Source organism: Passer montanus, unplaced genomic scaffold (genome assembly GCF_014805655.1).
Source record: "Passer montanus isolate IOZ18808 unplaced genomic scaffold, ASM1480565v1 scaffold19, whole genome shotgun sequence".
In the NCBI taxonomy this organism is placed as follows: Eukaryota; Metazoa; Chordata; class Aves; order Passeriformes; family Passeridae; genus Passer; species Passer montanus.
In genome coordinates this window covers 3335428-3354415 of record NW_024366480.1, presented here as the reverse complement: position 1 = coordinate 3354415, position 18988 = coordinate 3335428, and the positions used below count along the sequence as shown (strand labels likewise).

Sequence of the window (18988 nt, the reverse complement as noted above, 5' to 3'; positions counted from 1 at the left end):
CATGGATTCTCAGTTCATACTGGTCATAGCATGGAAGTGGTTCTTCTTGGTGTGGGACTATGCTGTTGTTGAGCTACTGTATTTGTTGTCAAGCTGATTCTTCCAGCTTGTTGAGATCCCTCTACATGGCAGCCCAGCCTGTCTGTTAGTGTATTGACTGTTTCCATCCTGTTTCATGTCATCCACAAACCACGATGGGGTGTGTCCTTGCTCATTGTGCAGGTTGTTAATCAGGTTGTTGGGAGTATTCACCCTATGATCAGTCTCTGAGAACATTGCTTATAGCTGGCTCTTGGTTACATGTTGAACCACTGCTGAGCCTGGCAGTCCAGCCAGTTCCTCTCCATCTTCTCCATGATTCCCCAGATTTAGTTAAAAACTTATGTTGGAGACTGCCAACAGCCTTGGTTAAGTTAGACAAAATGACATCCTCAGCTTTCTCTTCATCCTCATAGGAAAGTGACCAGGTTAATTTAGCATAATTTCCTTCTGGTCAGCTTATGTTGGCTGTTTCCAGTCACCTTTTTATCGTTTGTGTGTCTTGAGATTGGCTTCTCTGTGGATTCACCCCAGCATATCCTGGGGTCTGAGAATGAGCTGATCAGCCTGTAGTTCCTCAGGTCCTACTTCTTGCCCATTTTGAAGATGATGGTGTTGTAAGGGACACCCTGATTGCTGTCACCTTTTAAATCTGATAAGAGAGAGCCTTGAATTGACATGAGCCAGCTCCTTAACCCCTTTGGATGTATCTTATCTGTTCTCATAGACTTGTATTTGTCCAATTTACTGGAGTAATTCCTAACTTTATCCATTTTGCTACTAGGCAGAGACAACTGAGAGTCAGAGAAACCCTACTAAAGACTGATGTAAGGAACATGTTTGGGAGATTTCTGCATAGCTTGTCAACAGATTGACCACTCAACACAAAATCTTTCTGTGCTTATTTTTAATTTTCTCTCTCTTTCTCTCTCTCTCTCTTTCTCTCTCTCTCTCTTTCTCTCTCTCTCTCTTTCTCTCTCTCTCTCTTTCTTTCTCTCTCTCTCTTTCTTTCTCTCTCTCTCTTTCTTTCTCTCTCTCTCTTTCTTTCTCTCTCTCTCTTTCTTTTCTCTGCATATAGACCAATACAATCTTCTTGCTGTCCTCTGTTTTGCTGTCCAGATTCAAGTCCACCCTATTCTTGGCCTTTGTAATTCAGCTTTTTACTATCCAGGCAGTGCTTCTTTATTTATCTTTAGTAATCTGTTTCTGCCCTTTGCATGCCTTATTTTTTGCACTTCAGTTATGAGTTCTTAGTTTGTTCAAGACGGCCTCCTGCTCTGTTTACTTACCTTGCCAGCTAGGAAAGAAAGACTGTTTTCATACTTTTAGGAGGTTGCCCTTTATGCTCAGCCAGCTCTTTGTTGGCTTGTAAGATTGTGCAAGGTCTCTCTTGGTGATGCTGTCAGACCCAGTGGGGATGGTATGAGCAGGTGTGTAGCTTGTGAGCCAAGTGATCTGTTAGCAAATGTGTTCCCTGCAATGGTAAAGTTGGTTTAAAACAGTGACAACTCAAATAGGTGCTTCCTATTAGAAAGGCATACAGTTGTATTGTTTTAGCAGACCTGTGTTAAGGGCTTCCAGTGGAGTTCTTGACCTTATTCTTGTCAGAAGAGGACTTTGCACAACCAGGCTACCTACGTTGATGCTGATCACAGCTATGTGTAGACATGCCAAAGCATGTGCTGCTGAATCATAGTTAAAATCTGCACTTAGTGCAGTGCTAAAGAGGTTCTGTACTTTTCTGCTTAACTTCTAAGGTTGTGCTCAAATCTGGTTCAGTACTTTATAGATGTCTTATAGGAAGCTGGGACTTGGTAATGAAGGGCTAAAGAGTCTGACTTCCATATTCTTTTCAGTTCTTGATCTGCCTGTGTCTGTGTGTTAATGTTAGCTAATGTTAAGCATGAGATTTCGTGAAATAGTTTTTCCTATGAGCTGCTAGGTGTGTTTTAGACAATTTTATGCTGCTGCTAGGCTGTAGTAATTTTCAAACTACACATAGTGTTAGCACTATCTGTAATAATCCAGGACAAAATTGCTAATTTAAAGGAAAGAGAAGATGACGTATTTTGCATATTATATTCAAGAAATATTATGAAAGTTATGTTGCTGGGATTATATAGTCAAAAGCAAATCTTAAAAAATACTAACACTCATCATCACCTGTACAGTGAATATTTGTTGTTATATTTATTGCAGCACATTTTCTGTATGAGTTTATGTGTAGCTTGGGTCTTATGGTAGTGAGTTCTTACTCTGTCCATTACTGTAATATTGAGGTGTCTTCTTAGATAATATAGGATTAAGTGAAGATTATCTGGCAGACCTAGACCAAACCTTGTTGTCCTAAGTAATGCCATGATTTGCTACTTTACTCCAAGACAGAGGCTGTGATTTTGTTTGAAGAACACTATCTTTACTCATAGCATATGGATTGGCTCACAAGAGTCTAGCTGCCCTGAAAGGGAGGCTCAAGGAAAGCAATTTCAGGACACTGTAGTTTGTAACAGGTAGTGGGAACTAAAATCTAAAATTAGCTTCAGGCCAAAATGTAACTTTAACAACTCCTTTTCTCTCTGAAGATTTCTGCCTACTTCCTAAGTTAGATGTCAAATACTACAAATGGGAGGGTATTGTGGGAACTGTCATCTCCTCTTCTCTGCTTATTTGCCCATCTCTTGTGCATCTCAGGTGTTTTCTTAGTCCAGCCTTGTCTTCATGTAAGTGAAGAATAAGAGAGGTGTGTGATGATGATAGGGTGTGAAATGTTTGAGCTTCATAGCTTGTGGTGGAAGAATGGCTTCTTTATTTGCCATGAGAGTGGACCTACCCAATGTGTTCAACCTAATCAGAGTGTTTAGATGCAGTAATGTGATACTTCCTGGAAGCATCAGATTTGATGTGCATGTGTTAGTGTAAAAAGAGCAGCTGGGAATGGACTTAGTTAAACAATTCAGCTTCCCCAGATCCCTTTAGAGAGCCTCAGGAAGGAGAATGTGTGCAAGAGAACCTGTGGATGAGTTGTCCCAACAGCTGCATGGATTAGGTGATGTGTGATGGACTGGATAAACGCACCCCTCACTCTCCCTTGTGTGTGGCATCCATAGCCAGTTAATTCACATAAATATATGAATTAGATGTCTGTTATAGTCTCCTAATAGATGTGGAACACTAGAATTTGCTGCTTTGCTCCGATTTTGATTTTTAAGATTGGCTTCATGTATGATGTCTCTTATGTAGGCTGTGGAGTTGTTCACCTTTATCATTCACATTCTTTTTAATATACAATCTGCATGTGGTTTTGATGGTGAAGGGTTAGAAGCTGCTCCATGGATGAGTCTTATTTAGAAGGTAGCACCACCCCGTCAAAGGGACAGCATACAGGGTTAGAACTAGCCTAAGGTACCAAGGAGATAAATGTTCCACAAGGTTCTAAGTGAGGATCTTGATAGGAATGGAAATCAGAAACAAAGCAGAAAGATTGTGACTGTGAGATTATACTAAGGTGCAAGCTGTGCTGATGGAAGAATGATACTGTGCATGGAAAATCTCAGAATAAAATAGACCAACTTGTTTACAGGAAAAATACTGCCTATATAGATTGATCAGGAATAGAATAGTGTAAGAACCATACATCTTGATCAGGATAGCAACATTGACTAGGACATCATTTTATATTAATATGAAATAGTTTTGTTTCTTTTAATTGTTCTGTGTGGTGATGATCAATGGCATTGCGTGTATGTCAATATCAAATTACTTCTAGAACTAGGGAGTACTGGGTATTGGGAAGATGGCAAGTTGTGTGCTGTGACAAAGCATGTAATGTTCTGGTTCTGTACTTTGCTATTTGTATGTTCAAAGTTGCTCGTAGGGACACAGATACTACACTACCTATGTAATGACTTTTAACCATGATTATGAGGAGAGATTCTGATTTAGAGTAAAGAAGGGAGGAGACATAATTAGGAAGCATTTTGATGTGAATTTTAAGAGTTTATTTGTGGTTTTGTGAATAAACGAGTAGTCATGGGAGCTTTTAATCTGTTTTTATGTACTTTGGTCCCTTGTTACTTCCAACAATTGGTAGGCTATAAAAGTGTCCTCCATTTATTTCCCCAAATTCCATCAGGTTTGCATTAGTTTGTGAGTCAGCTAGTCTCTATGCTGTAAAGAAGAACTGTATGTTATTTTTTGTCATGTTAAAATAAAAAATAAAATCATTATTTCCTCTCCTCTGGGTACATTCTCATCCTTTACCCACATTCTTCAGCTGTGGGCCCAGAGCAGCACACAGAGCTCAAGCTGAGGCTGCACCAAGGCTGCACAGCAGGACAGTCCCCTCTGTGACCGGCTGGGGATGCTGAGTTTGATGCACCCAGGAAGGGGTTTGTCCTCTGGGCTGCCAGGGTGCATTGCTGGCTCCTGCTGAGCCTGCTGCTGGCCAGCACACACAAATCCCTTCCTGCAGGGCTGTTCTTAAGCCATTACTCTTCCAATTTATGCTTGTCCCTGTGTTACCCATCCCAGATGTAGAATCTGTCATTCAGGCTTGTTTAGTTTCATTCTGTTCATCCTTGCCCAGTGCTCCATCCTGTCCAAATCCCTTTGCAAGGCTTCTCGTTCAAACAGCATCTCCCACTTTGGTATCCTCAGTGAACTTTCCTAATGGTGCATTCAATTCCTGCATCCAGATTATTGATAAAAGTAGTGAACAAAACTAGCCCTAGAATTGAGGGTACATCACTGGTGACAGGTCACCAGGCAGATGTAGCCCCTTCAGCCTCCAGCTCTCTATGTATCTGCTCATCTTGCAGAGGATGCCATGAGGAACAGTATCATGAGCCTTACTTAACTAAAAACCAGTATCCACCACTTACTTTTCATTCACTGTGGGTGGGTGACCATATCATAGAAAGGTATAAAATTAAACAGGACTTTCTCTTTGTGAACCCATGTTGACAGTGCCTGATGATCTCGTTGTTGTTTCAAAGTCTTTTCAGTAGTACCTGGTATGATGCTCTCCATCAGTTTTGTTGATTAGACTAACAGATACATAGATTCCTGGGTCTTCCCTCATGCCCTTTCTGTAAACTGGAATAACTGCGTAGCTTTCTGTCAGCAAGGACCTCAGCCACTAATTTTTCAAGAACTAAAGCTAGTGATTTTACCTCCTTAGCAACACATCCTTGCCTTTTGTTCAGACAGTTAACTAACTTACTTATTCCTTAGTAGTGATATATTTTGGAGTTTATTTTGGGATGATACTCAAACTTTAAATATAGACAAGTCAGCTGAAACAAACCACCAATTTTATTCAAATTGATGTAAAATGCACCTGATTTTGTTGTATGGAGTTGTAAATTACATGAATACAGAATCATTGAATGGTTGATGTTGGAATGGACCTCTGGAGATCATCTGGCCCAACCAGCCTGCTAAAGAAAGGTCATCTGGAGTTGGCTGCCCATGGCCTTTTCTGCATGGTTTCCAAGGAGGGAGATTTCACAACTTCCCTGGGTAACACTCCCAATTTAAAGTGAACCTCTAAGTGCTGTTTAGAGGGAACCTGCTGTGTTTCAGAGTGTGTCCATTGCCTCTGTTCCTGTCACTGGGTCCCACTGAAAAGAGCCTGACTTCATCCTCTTTGCACCTTCCCTTCAGTTATTGGCATACATTAAAAAAATTCCCTATGAGCTTTATTTTCTCCAGGCTGAACAGTCCCAGCTCTCTCAGTCTCTCCTCTTGGGAGAGATGTTCCAGTCCCTTGATCATCTTTGTGGCCCTTTGTTAACTCTCTGGTGTGTCTGTGCCTCTTGTACTGAGAAGTCCAGAAGTGGACCCAGCACTCCACGTGTGGCATTAGCTGTGTGTGGAAGAAGGGAAGGATCACTCACCTTCCTGCACCTCCTGGAACATTATCTCAGGCAGCCCAGGATACCATTTGGTTTCTGGCAGGCAGTGCACAAAATGTTTAAATACCATTAATGTGTGCAAAAACATCTGCACAAGATGGTTCTGGTCTACAGGAATAACATTAGTGAAACTTTTAAAATAATGCTTAGTGCATCCAATAAGGGAAGAAATGATGTACTGCGTTTAACTATGCAGTATAGCTCAGCTGCAATACTGTATAGTTGAATAGTGGTTCTGGATTTAGAACTATACATGTGGAGAACTTTGCAATTGATGTGCTTTCACTGTTATGCATAGATGGTATGTGTTCTGCAAAAAGTTTAAATGGCACAAAAAATAATGAAATTAATGATTTCGAATTTTTTTTTTAAATACCTTTTTTGTGGTGATTGCATGGCAATGTTCAGTATGGCAGTGCATTATTTTCTGAAATGGTAATTTTGTCTAGGGAAGGTGAGTGTACTTTCTTTGCTTCTTGTGTTAAGCTGGAAATACATTGCATCCTTCTGAATAATATTAGGTATTAAAGCCAAACATTTTTTCTGGGTATTACTATGCACATACTTGGCCATGTTCAGCAACAGTATAAGCAGGAGTGATTTTAGTGACTGCATCATGTTATATAGGTGGTGATTATATGGAGCACAAGTGGATAAATCTAGGACATCTGGAGCTGGGATTGATGTGTCTTGGAACCGTAAATCTGTTCTTCTTTTTTCCTGTGCTTTCCTGTTACTGCTGTTTGTGATAAACATGACTTGTGCTCTCTGCCTACTTCTTAGAGGTGATATTCACAGGGCTTTTTTGACTACTTTGTGTATTTGGATATGTAAATGCTTTATCTAATATTTGTAATATTTATACAATTTGTAAAATTGTAATAGATAAATGCTTTATCTAAATATCTGTAATATTTAGCCATGGTGGAGCTTTACTTTGCTGAGGGTCCCCATCAGGCTGCAGTACTCCACAATTCCTTTTTGGTTTGCTGGATTCTCACTCCATAGCTTATTGCCAGCTTTTGGTTCCAGTCTTCTGTTAGCCTCTCCTTTTGAGGGCTGGACTTTGCCATGCAGCTACAAAACCACTTCAAATCACTTCTCCATCTAGAGCTGATGATCCAAAGGTCTTCATGTAGTTTGTTTTTCAAGAGCTAAAGCTAGTTGTTCACCTCCTTAGAAGCACAACATATTGAAGAGTGATCTCTGCCATGTCCTCTAAGCACCATTTTTCACAATACTTGTTTCTAGATGAAAGTGGGAGGGAAGTTGTACACTTATCTTGCTGCACATTTGTCAGTGCTCAGGATCATTTTCTGTTGCATGTTCAGGATTAGCTGCATGGAAGGCTTTGGAGATTCAGGTCATTGTATTGTTTCTGAAATTGGGTGGATTTGGCAAAGCTTGGGAAGAAAGTGTTATTGCCAGCTTGTCTACCCTCAGCATGTCTTAAACCATTCAAGATACAGTGTTTGAAGCCAGGGTTTAAATTGCCTGAAGTGTGAGTTTGCAGATAATCAGAGTTTTAGTGATTCACCATAGAATTTTTAGCTCACATCATGAGGATTGTCTCTTTGTCCAAATATATTTTTGACCATACTTCAGTTTATATTACAGTTGATTTCAAGTCCCTTCTTGCTTGACTCCAGATCAGGTAGATGGTTTTACTCTCATGGCACATTGCCAGGAAAGTTGTCTTATTTGAGCTGTGTATAACAGGGTTTTCAGTTCTTCTGGCATACAGTCCTTTGGAGCAGCATAGCAGTCAGCATAAAGTAGCACAAATAAAGGCTTTGAGCAGTGTGCTGCTGAATAGAAACACTGAAAGATCTCAGAGATAAATGGTGGGCAAGGAATGCATAATGCACAGCAGAGGCAGTAGCTGCTTGGCTTGGAGCTAATATACCACCATCAATTTCATCCTCTGCTTGCATAGGAAGAGGTTTATGAAAGTCTCTGGAACTCCTGGGGTATATCAACACATGCACTTTTTTGAAAGCAATGCCAATTTGAGCAGCAGCTACTTTGCTTTGTCCTTCTTTACTATGCCACGAGTTGAATCCAGGAACTGTTTTGTTGGAAAAATAATTTGGCAGACAGGTTTGTTTTCAGCTATGATCTGTGTGTTACAGTGGTTCAGTAGAAGGGCTGAGACACTGAATTACTGCTGTAGGGAAAGGAGGGACTGGGGCTTGGGACTGCTGTTTAAATAAATGTGTAACTGTGCCCTTGGGCTCCACACCTAGGTTTTGTGAGACTGGACAGAAGCTGCAACAGGGAAGTGGTTCTGTTTGTTAAATAATTAAAACTTGTGAGCAGCTTAAGTGCAAATAGTCTTGCTGACTTAATGATTTATTTTCCTTTTTGATTGTTGATTCATTCTTTCGGCTTAGAGTGATTGTGGTGGGTTTTTTGTTTCTTACGGGCTTTCAGTGGTGGTTGCTTTTTGGAGGGAGGTGTGGATGCCTACCAGCACTTCCAGAACTGAAGCTGGAAGGAATTGTTAGTGGTTAATTTATTTTCTGTGTAGGATTGGAAAAGTAGAGGAAAGGGGGCAAAATGCAGCCCAGCATTGCAGCCAAATCAGAGTATTCATCTTTACTTTTCCAGTTTCTTGCGTTTCTGAGAATGTGTGAAGTTAATTTTAGTTCTTATATTGAAACATTAGTGTACTGTAATTAACAGTTGTGTGGATAGTTTCTTTGTATTTCCTTGAGCAATTGCATCACATGGAATGAGTTATATTTGCATGTTTGTGCTTTTATTTGAGAACAAATGTTGATGAAAATCTGAAAAGTGTTGTCAAGGGGATCTGGTACCTCAAAAAGAGACTCTTGCTGTTTCTCTGATAACACTTGTTCAGGAGCTTATGTGTTCCTATTGTGTTGATCTAAAGTGATGAGGATAAACAACTACTAGCTGATGACTTACTCAAGAGTTAGTATTATTTATGAAGCAAATAAAACAAAATATGTCTCAGTTTTTTTCACTCTGTTTTGTTTTCTTTCATGATGAAATGTCTGTCAGCTTTTTGCCAGTTGACTTGCAATTTTTTGTAGCATTTGTGAGGGCATGTGACTCTGCAGTATATTAGAGTTAAGAGCATTTTGGCCTGCCAGTCTACACAGCATCTTTTTTCTTTATAGTTGGCATTTAATAATTTTTTTTGTTTTGTTTTTGTTTTTTTTTAAGCTTTAAAACAGAAGTTTTTCTGGTCTGCTAAAAAAAAAAAAAGTCAAGCATTGTTCTCTTTACAATAATCACTATGAAATGATCATGGTTTAAATAAGTCATCTTATGTTTTTTCTTTATAGTTGGCATTTAATAATTTTTTTTGTTTTGTTTTTGTTTTTTTTTAAGCTTTAAAACAGAAGTTTTTCTGGTCTGCTAAAAAAAAAAAAGTCAAGCATTGTTCTCTTTACAATAATCACTATGAAATGATCATGGTTTAAATAAGTCAAATCTATGGACCTTATGCGTATACCTGAAAATGGTTTTATGTTTTCTTGCAGCTAACAGAAGATGAAATTGCAACTATTTTGAAATCTACTCTTAAGGGACTTGAATACTTGCACTTTATGAGAAAAATACATAGAGATATAAAAGCTGGAAACATCCTTCTTAACACTGAGGGACACGCAAAATTAGCTGATTTTGGTGTGGCTGGCCAGTTAACAGTAAGTAACTGTGGAAAGATAATTTTAAAATGCTGTAATGCTCCCAACCTTGTTCTTTCACCTTTGTCTTGTGCCTTGAATTTTGTGTCTGAGCAGTGTCACTGCCACTAGTGGTAGTGGCAGAACTAACATTCTTTATCATGATGAGTATTTAATGTGCTGCAGGGATATTTAGTTTTTAGTTGTCTGTTTTTATAGCCCAGTGTATCAAGTGCCTGATGATCCCTTTAAATTTTAGTATGAGGTTTATTGTCACCTCTTTGGCCCCAGTAGGCTGATGGGCTGAATCTGTTTGGTATTAATTGGAAGTCACTACCATTTGACCTTTGGGTGGATAATTAAACTTTTAAATATAGAATTGATATAAAAATAATCTGAAAATAAGCATCTCTGGTTTAATTTCATAAATAATATAATTACAGGATACAATGGCAAAACGTAACACTGTTATAGGAACTCCGTTCTGGATGGCTCCTGAGGTCATACAAGAGATTGGCTATAACTGTGTGGCAGACATCTGGTCCCTTGGTATAACTTCAATAGAAATGGCTGAAGGAAAGCCTCCATATGCTGATATTCACCCAATGAGGGTAAGTGTGTTGGTGGCATTTCTTGTTTGTTGTATTAAAAGAACTAACCCTCAAACCCACAAAACATTCAAAACCCCCTAATACTGGAGTCATAAAGCTGTATGTTTATGGATAGAGATTTTAATACTAACAATTTTTACTTTTTGTATTACTTCCTCTTGACTGCAGTTTGTGTTTTAACGTGCTTCTGTAAGGTTTCAGAATACCTGTATCTCTGCTTGAGAGGGAGCTGCAGCAGGAAGCTCTTAATTTGCTTTGGGGTAATATATAGAATCTGTTTCATACTACACTTGGAGATTTGCATCATCAAGAGTCAGTCTGCTTTTGAAAGGCAGTTTTGAAATAAAGGTGACCTAAGGAAGAATTCAGAACTGTCCCATGGGAGCAGTGCTAATAGCATTATTATTAGTTACACTTGACAGCTTTTATTTATTAGTGACTCTTAAGGTCTTTTACTGAATTAGTTTACTTTTTGCAAAATAAAATGTAAATAGAACTAGTTACTTTATGAGGAGTAGCAGTTACAAAGGAATTACTTGGAGAAGCTAATGGGGATCAATGTTTATGTAGGGATAACTTGATGCTGTTAGTCATGCTGCTGTTATTTTGTAATGAGCTATAGAATAGCTATGCTGATTGCACTGAGCATCAATAAAGGCTCTGTTCTTAAATTGTTTAAAACCCACTTTGAATTAAGAAGGCACTTTATGTTGCTTAAAGCATACCTTTTTTCAGAAAAATCTTAGCAATTTGCCACAGAATTGTCATGCATACTAAATTATTTTATTCAGTTTTCTTCTGCTGGTGCCTCATGCATCAGAATCTTAATATAAAGAAACCACCACTATAGAAGAGAAGGTACTGTTCACATACAATTACTGTAAGGTGATGCACATCTGAATTCAAGTGTATTTAAAGCTATTTTTGTTTGTGGGATTCTTGATTTTTGGTTGTGTGTACTCTTTGGACGAGGGATGTTTCCTGAAATTTCTGTTAAACCTGGTGAGTGATTTTCATTTAGAAACATGACATAATTTTGGAGGCAAAGTTTAATCATTTTCCTGCACCATATTTTTTCCATGTAATTAACTGTTTTAAGATTACAGCTCAAACTAAAAATACTCAGGTGAAAGCTGAGAGCAAAATAAGTATCTCTTAAGCTGGATTTTCATGAGAATTTAAGATGAAATAACCTCTAAAAACGTTTTTGAAGAGTGATTGAATGATTGATGACAAAATAGCTACACTTGATCATGCTGGGATTTTTGGTTATACGTCCAACAAAAACGCCTTAATTACATCTGAGTAACATGACTGTATGTAGTTGCACCAGCTGTTGAAAGGTGAGGACTACATTATCAGAGAGGATTTTTATGTGCATGACAATAGCTGCTTATAAATCAAAGGTCATTGTGTTTGAATGCTTGTGGATCTGTTTAATTCTTGCAATCAAGTGAATGCTATCAAAGGCCAATGTAATCTAACACAATTCTGGATTACATACCACATGTGTTCTTGTTAATAAATTACGTTATGGTTTTTAAGGGCTTGTATGTAGTTAGTGCTCTTTTGTATATTTGATACCTCCAGTTTTTCTTAATTTTTATTAGTGAGTTGTTACAGTGGTTAACAAGAAATACACAGATTTAAGTTGCAATAGTTTTTCTGGTGTCATATGATACAGCTTCACAGGACTTTTGGCCATATGTAGATGCTTTGTTTTAGTTATGACACAGAATTGATACAGGCAAGCATGAAAGCTTGGGCAAATTTTCATTGCTTTTCCTAGATGTTGCTGGAGTTCTGTGGTATTTATGTAAGGCACATTTTTGTTGCCTGGGAATGCATAGTGAAATTACCATGCACACTATTTTGCTGTAGGCTGCTTGGCACTGCCACAAAGGTAATGGACTGCCAGTAGGCCATTTCCTTGTCAACTGCATTTACAGCTTAATAGAAATACTACATGACTTCTTTAAACAAGTGTTTTGGCAGAGAGGAAATAGCAGATTCCATGCAAACAAGCATAGCTTCCTCTGCTTAACCACACTCTGACTACTCCAAAGAACTGTACTAGTTTCAGCTGGGAAAGAAGTAGTGGGGGGTGCAAAATGGAATTTCAGGTGGGAGGGGGAAGAAGAAACAGGTTTTTTCTGGTTAAGTATTCCTAGGTAGTGTATTTGGCTGTAAGTGGCATTCATGCTATTTCTCACAGAATCACAAGGCTGCAAGGGACCTTCAAGACTGAGTCCAACCAGCCCTAACACCTCAACCAAACCACGGCACGAGTGCCACATCCAGTCTTTTTTTAAACACATCCAGGGATGGAGACTCTACCACCTCCCTGGGCAGACCATTCCAGTACTTTGTCACCCTTTCTGTGAAAAGCTTTTTCCTAATACCCAACCTATATTTCCCTTGGCACAGCTTAAGACTTATTTCACTTGTTCCTGCTGCAAACTTGAGTTCAACAGGAGCTGTAGTTGTCACACTTGGTTTGAGGCTCAAAGGTCAAGAGCAGTTGCCAGCTCAGTAGTTTTAATGCTTTATGCACCTAAGAATTATGGACTGTCTCACATACTTGATGTCAGAGTCCTTTTCTGCTTTTGCTAATGATCAAAAGTGAAACTTCTGTGTATTTTCTGTGGTATTTTTAGAGGAAGGAGTATTTTCAGGTAGTTGTAAAGGAGAGAGAAATAGAGATGTCCTCAAGGTTGCTCTAAAACATAGTGATACAGCCACTAGAAATAGCAAGGATTTTGCTGATTAAAAAATAATTCAAACCTAAATAATTTAACCCCTCTAGCAGGGCTAAAAGCATGTTGATTGCAGCACCCAGGGTTAATGTGGCTAACAGTGTCTGCATCTGCCTTTGATTGCTCTGCTGTGATGAGCAGTTAGCAATTTATGGTGGAGCTAATTAAAGGGGACTTAGTTGTGGTTCTAGGTCAAGACTGAATCTCTTCCTCTGAAGTTGCAGTGATGTTTTAACACCATGTCCCCATGGACTGCAGCATGTATGCTGTCCCGTAGTGATAAAACATTTATGTCTTACCCCAGACAAAACCATTCAAACCATTAACTGTTTTGTTCAGTCACTCCTCTGCATGTGATATCTATCCTTAGTATTTCTAAATTCGCTATTTTTAATTGGTGACAAGAGCACAGAGAATGGACTGTTTTACTGTAACAGGTGGGATTTTGCTCTTTTTCTAAAAACTGGTAACATGCTTGTGAAATATCCTCTGTCTTTGCTAATCAAACCATGATCTCAAATTGTCATGTAAGAGTTGTTTTTGGTGGAACATCCTTTAAGCTGCATAGTTTTCATATGATCCTTCTGCTGCTGCTATTTGGCTTTAATAACAAGTAGATTAATAACACTTTACCATAAAGCTAGTTTTTAAACTTAAGCATGGCACTTTTTGAGGTCCTTCTCTAGGCCACCCTTACTAAAATTTTTCCTCACGTTCATGCAATGATGTGATCAGTTATTCCTGAAAGGCTGAGATTTTTATGATCAATTTAAATGTGGGCTGCTGCTGTTAGAGACATCCTGTCCGTAGCCAGGAGTTCCTGACCTTTCTGTTAAGCAAACACTAACATTTTTGTAGCCTCATATGGAGTTGGATAAAGCAGCTGATGTTCTGGGCCAGAGAAACTGAAGGAGCATGTAGTGGACAGAAGAAATGGGCTGAGGGGAGTTACTGCTTTTGAGCCTTTTACACCAACTGGCAATGTGTCTTTTATAAAAATTCCTTTTCTTTGCAAGATGAGCAATTACTGACAGGTTGGTGTGCTTCAAATAAATGCTGGTAGCTCTCTTACAAAAGACAAGGAAATAAAAAGACTAAAAAAGCCCAAATGCTTTTCTTTCATGCTTATCAGGCAGCTGCAGTAATTCACATTGTTATGGCATGGAAGAAGCTGGTGCTAGATGGCTAAATGTGTTTTTCAACACTTCACAGTATTGGTCTTTGTTTCTTTATGGTGAAGTTTGTTGGAAATGGACATGTGGGCATCACATGTTCTGCAGTGAATTGGAGGAAGCCAATTTGAACTGCTTCCATTTGCCTTAAGTTCAATCATGATATTTATTTTTCCATGGCACTTACCCAGATTATCCATGCCTCCTGCTTAGCCTGTGTCATTTCCACCCTGGACTAATCTGTTTGTAATAACCTTTTATTCCTGATGTATCTTATAACAATCTACAATTTCCCGGTTTTTTATTCTTGACATATTGCATTAAAACTGGAGATTGAAGTGAGAATTATTGCTCTGTAGGGCTCTAAGAAAAAAGAGGTGTCATGTGGAGCATGGCAGTCAGATTGGGACGAGTTTTTCAGCCATTAAGAAGACACTTTTCTATATGCCTTTTGTGCCAGAAATTGGGGAGAGGAAAGAAGAAAAAACACTTCTGTCTTTCTGTAGAAAACTTGCATTCACTCTTGCATTTCTTCTCTCCAACAGATGGTGTTATCTCATTGGTTTCTGTTATTTTCTTTAAGAGTTCACCTATCTTATCTCAGCATTACTGCCTTTAAATTAGACTAGGTTTGTAAAACTATATGGTTTTCTTTTTTTAGTGCTTTTGCTTATCTTTGCAAAAGACTTTGAATTAACTTGTAAAAGTCCTTTACCTTTAAGAACTTTCTATGAGATACTGTTAATTTGTAACTTCATGTCTTCTTGCCTGCTGTGTCAAGATAGAGTGAGCTAATATTTAAAGAGTTTAAAATATGGATATTTGATTCTACATTACTGTTCATTATTTTACTACTCTTCACAGACTTGTGGAAGAGTGACAGTGAGCTGTGATGTTTTAAGGTGCAAGTAACATGTGTTTGCTGTGGGGACCCTGAGGCACTGATGTGATATGGCTGTGACAGCAGAGGGATTGGAGGAGCAGCATGTGTTCTGTTGCAGGGTTTTCAAAGAGCTGCTGTAAGACCTTTGGCCCTCTCTAGGCTTTAAATGGAATTTTTGTATTTGCTTTATACAGACCTAGATGCAGGCAGTAGGTGCAGAGGTGTGGTATTCCTGCCTGTTTCCATGGATTTTCAACATCTGTTTCTGCTGGAATAAGCATTTAGGTGGCCACATGATAAGCTGGATCAGAAAACTAACCAAGTAATGAGAGGTAGCTTTCAATTATATTGCTAACAGGGTGCTCCAACTAGCTGGGGACAATAATGTGTGGGTGGGACTGGCAGCAGGAATAGCTCATCTGGTTTTGGGCATCAACCAACTTGATTTAGGTAGTTGCAAAACCAGAGTCTCAGCAGGCCAGCTGTAAATTTATTATGATTAAAACTTAATAATTATTAAAGGAAACTGCAGAGCTTTTCTGAAGTTGACCCTTAAAAATACTTGTCCTAAGGGACAAACTGGCATTTTTGTAGCTATTCTGATGTCCTAATTGAAGCTTTTTCTGGTTGGGCATATTGATAAAATTAGACAAGATTCTAGACCTTTCATGGCTGAGTGTTCTCCCACAAAGCCTTCCTCCTTCTCCACCTCATTCTGTTCTTCCATCTTGAAATGCTATTGCTGTGATACAGCAGAACTTCATAAGTGTATTCACTTATTTTACTTGTCAAAAGAAATGTATTTACTTATTTATTTTAAATGAATGGTCAGTTTTTATAGTGTGTGAAGAGACCTCTTTTCCTGAACTGCTGATGGTGTGATAAGTAATTGCTGAGGTGAAGACCAGGTCCTAATACCCAGTTCATGATTTGACCCCTTTCAACATAGCTCCTAGAATATGATGATAAATGTTGGGCAAATTAAAATGAGTGATTGTGTACATTTGGACTTGCATATCTGTGCATGTTCCCATTTTTTGTGAGCAAATACCTGAGGTCCTACCTAGATTAAATACTTGCATAGAGTTTACTAGAATCTTAATATCTAGATAATAAATCTACTCATCACCAGGAGAATTACTGTAATTGTAACAACAACTGGACTTGATAGCTTATTTAATAGGCTATTATTCTTTAATTGGGTGTATGAAAGCATGTTTTTGATGAGTTGCTGTATGTATCTTAATGTGAGGAGATACATTTCCAAATTTTCTGGAATGCAATTAAGGCAGTTGTAACTGTTAACTATTAACAGTTAACTATTCCAATAATGGCATTTTTACTAGGTAGAAAGAAGAGTTTTTAGGTAATGTCAGCTTGACATTACTTTTCATTGTGGTTGAGTTATTTTTAGTAGTGAATTAAAAACTAAATAAAGGGCAAATTGTGGTCCCACAGAAAAATAATTTTCTGTCAAAGTTTCACTTGTGGCTCTTGGACAATCTGATCATTGAGGTGCAGAGATCCTGCTGTGTAGATTTTTAAAATTATTTTTCATTTCTAAGTGTGTATGGGTCTCTAAACTCAAAGCTACAATTTATGATTTTAGTTAAAATATATTTGGTGTATTACCTTATATATGTAAGGTAATTTCAAGTGCTTTCTTCCTTAAGCTCTTATTTTTCATGGAAATGCCAGTCATAGATACAGACATAGTACCCTTTGAACATAACTTCTTTTTTAATATGTAGTGTCTGCAGGATTAATGCAGGCAGTGAATTTCACAGGGATTTAATTTGGTTATTTGTTTGTGATCAGCCCTCCTATGGCCTTGTTGTAGAGGTGAAGAATCCTCATGAGTGAGGAAGTCAACCCAGGGAAGTACTCTAGGGGTATAGTCTAGGTTCTTGTGGTACAGAAATACAATTTCTTTCAGTTTTTCAGTGTGCCTAGCGTAGCATTTTAATGAAAATTCCTATGGCATGGCTTTGTCAAAATATATAAATGGACTAAAAAGAAATGATGTGTGATTTCTCCTCAGACACTGAAGACAAGAGCTATTTGGTTGCAAAACATATGAAATATTGCATGTGATATTTTATTTATTTGCTTAAATTGCAATCAACAGTTCATTGCTTGACTTTACCAGACTCAGTGATGTGTATTGAGCCTCCTAGGGAATGATGTGCCAGCATGGCAGCATCCAGTTTCCAAGACTGCTTGTTATGCAGAGGGATAACATCAGCCCATTTTATGTGAAAGAGGGATTCCTAATACCACTGATAAGCAAGATAGGAAAAAATACCATTTGTTCTCTGGAAAAACTTCAAAGATAATAAAATTTTTCTCCCTAATAGCCCAAGGAACTTTTCAAAGAGATTCTGCCACATGGCTTCCCAAACAAAGGATTGACTGATCTCTCTGGTTTATTGAACTATTTAGTGATATGCTATTAACATTGATTTGCTGTGGAAACACTAGATTACTTGAGGTGTGCTCAGTGATTAAATTGGAGGATGATAGCATCCTATTCCTGTTAACATTAAAGCTTTTGAAAAAGTCTACAGTCTGATGTATGTAATTGTTGTCTTCCTGTTTTTTTTATTTACCCTCCTTTTTTCTTGCATCTCTCTATCTTTCTTTTCTTTTCAGTAAGGAGATGGCTTGAAAGTTCATGTAACATAACTGTTGCAATATAAATGAAGTGCAGTTAAAGAGTAGTTGCAGAATCTAGCATACATGTTTGACTGTGGCTGAGAGAATGTGTTGTCATTCCTTCACGTCACCTGAATTTTCTTTCTGTGATTAAAAGTTTTGGAAATAGAATAAATGTTTATTACTGTTAAAAGTATAAATTCCTTCAATTTTTAAATTATGTTGGGTTTGCTGGTGCATATGTGGAAAAAGGAAATGTTGATCTGTCATGTGTAATAAAGTAGCAGAAGCGGAGAATATTTGAAATTTGTACTGGAACTGGAGTTTAACTTGAATTAAATGGAAAACATTTATTGCATGCTTCTAAATGAGGATTTAATTAAAATTAAATTAGTGCATCTTTTTAGACTTACCCCTGAATAGGAAATTTGAGACATGCTTCAGTTGATGGTTGGTTTTCTCTGACTTTGATTAATCACTTTCAAAGTAAGTGGAGGATCAGTACAGTAATTTCATAATTACACACAAGTGAGTTAACTTGAAACTTTTAACTAAAATAACTGTAAAGGGAATTTGATCTTGGTTAGTTTCATGTAATGCTGTGCATTTTCTCTGTGTGATTCAGATTCTTAGCAGTGCTAGTCTGAAAAGAGGACCCGTACCATGATGCTGCCTATTTGTTTACAAGGTACTTCAGTGGTAAATGTTGGAAAACTTATTATTCAGTGGTAAATGCTGGAAAAAATATTTTTCTAAGGTGTTGGAACAGAAAACAAAAGTTGAATGAAGCCATGAAATTAATGAAAATATGCTTGATGACTTGAGTGAGCACTGGCTCAAGCCTGTAAACATTGTTAAAGATTATTTGAAAGAACTGTTAATGAGGGTAAAGCCTGGAATGTGTTCAGCAGATGCAGCATGGCACAGGATAACAGTATCCACTCTGGCTGAGCTGGCTGCTTTCTTCTGGGCAAATGTTAAAAGCAAGCAAGCAAACGACCTTCTACCAAAAAGCTTATTCAGAAGTTTTTAAATTGCTATAGATTTGCTCATTTGTGATGTTAGAAATACTGTAAACATAGAGCAGAGTGCAAAGCAAAATTATTTTGCAACTTGAAGATCTCAAGAAAATTTTATTTGAAGTAGGCAATCTGTAGTAAATCATTATGATTCATTAAATCTAAAACGACAATTTTAACATGACAAGACTTTTTTACTAATGAGCTTCACAGCTACTGTTATTTTAAAAAAGCAACTTTCCATCATTTGTACATGTCATTGTATGCTGAATTTATTCAGTT

The 18988-nt window shown here is 37.9% G+C and overlaps 1 protein-coding gene across 1 annotated transcript in view; it reads left to right on the top strand.

Annotated features, from left to right (window-relative positions):
• STK3 (serine/threonine kinase 3) overlaps positions 1 to 18988 on the top strand; it is a 130078-nt gene that overhangs the window by 15794 nt on the left and 95296 nt on the right. Inside the window, exons 5-6 of the mRNA XM_039706082.1 lie at positions 9467 to 9631; positions 10054 to 10221. Of these exons, the coding sequence (XP_039562016.1) occupies positions 9467 to 9631; positions 10054 to 10221 (333 nt within the window). The remainder of the gene's footprint in view (positions 1 to 9466; positions 9632 to 10053; positions 10222 to 18988) is intronic.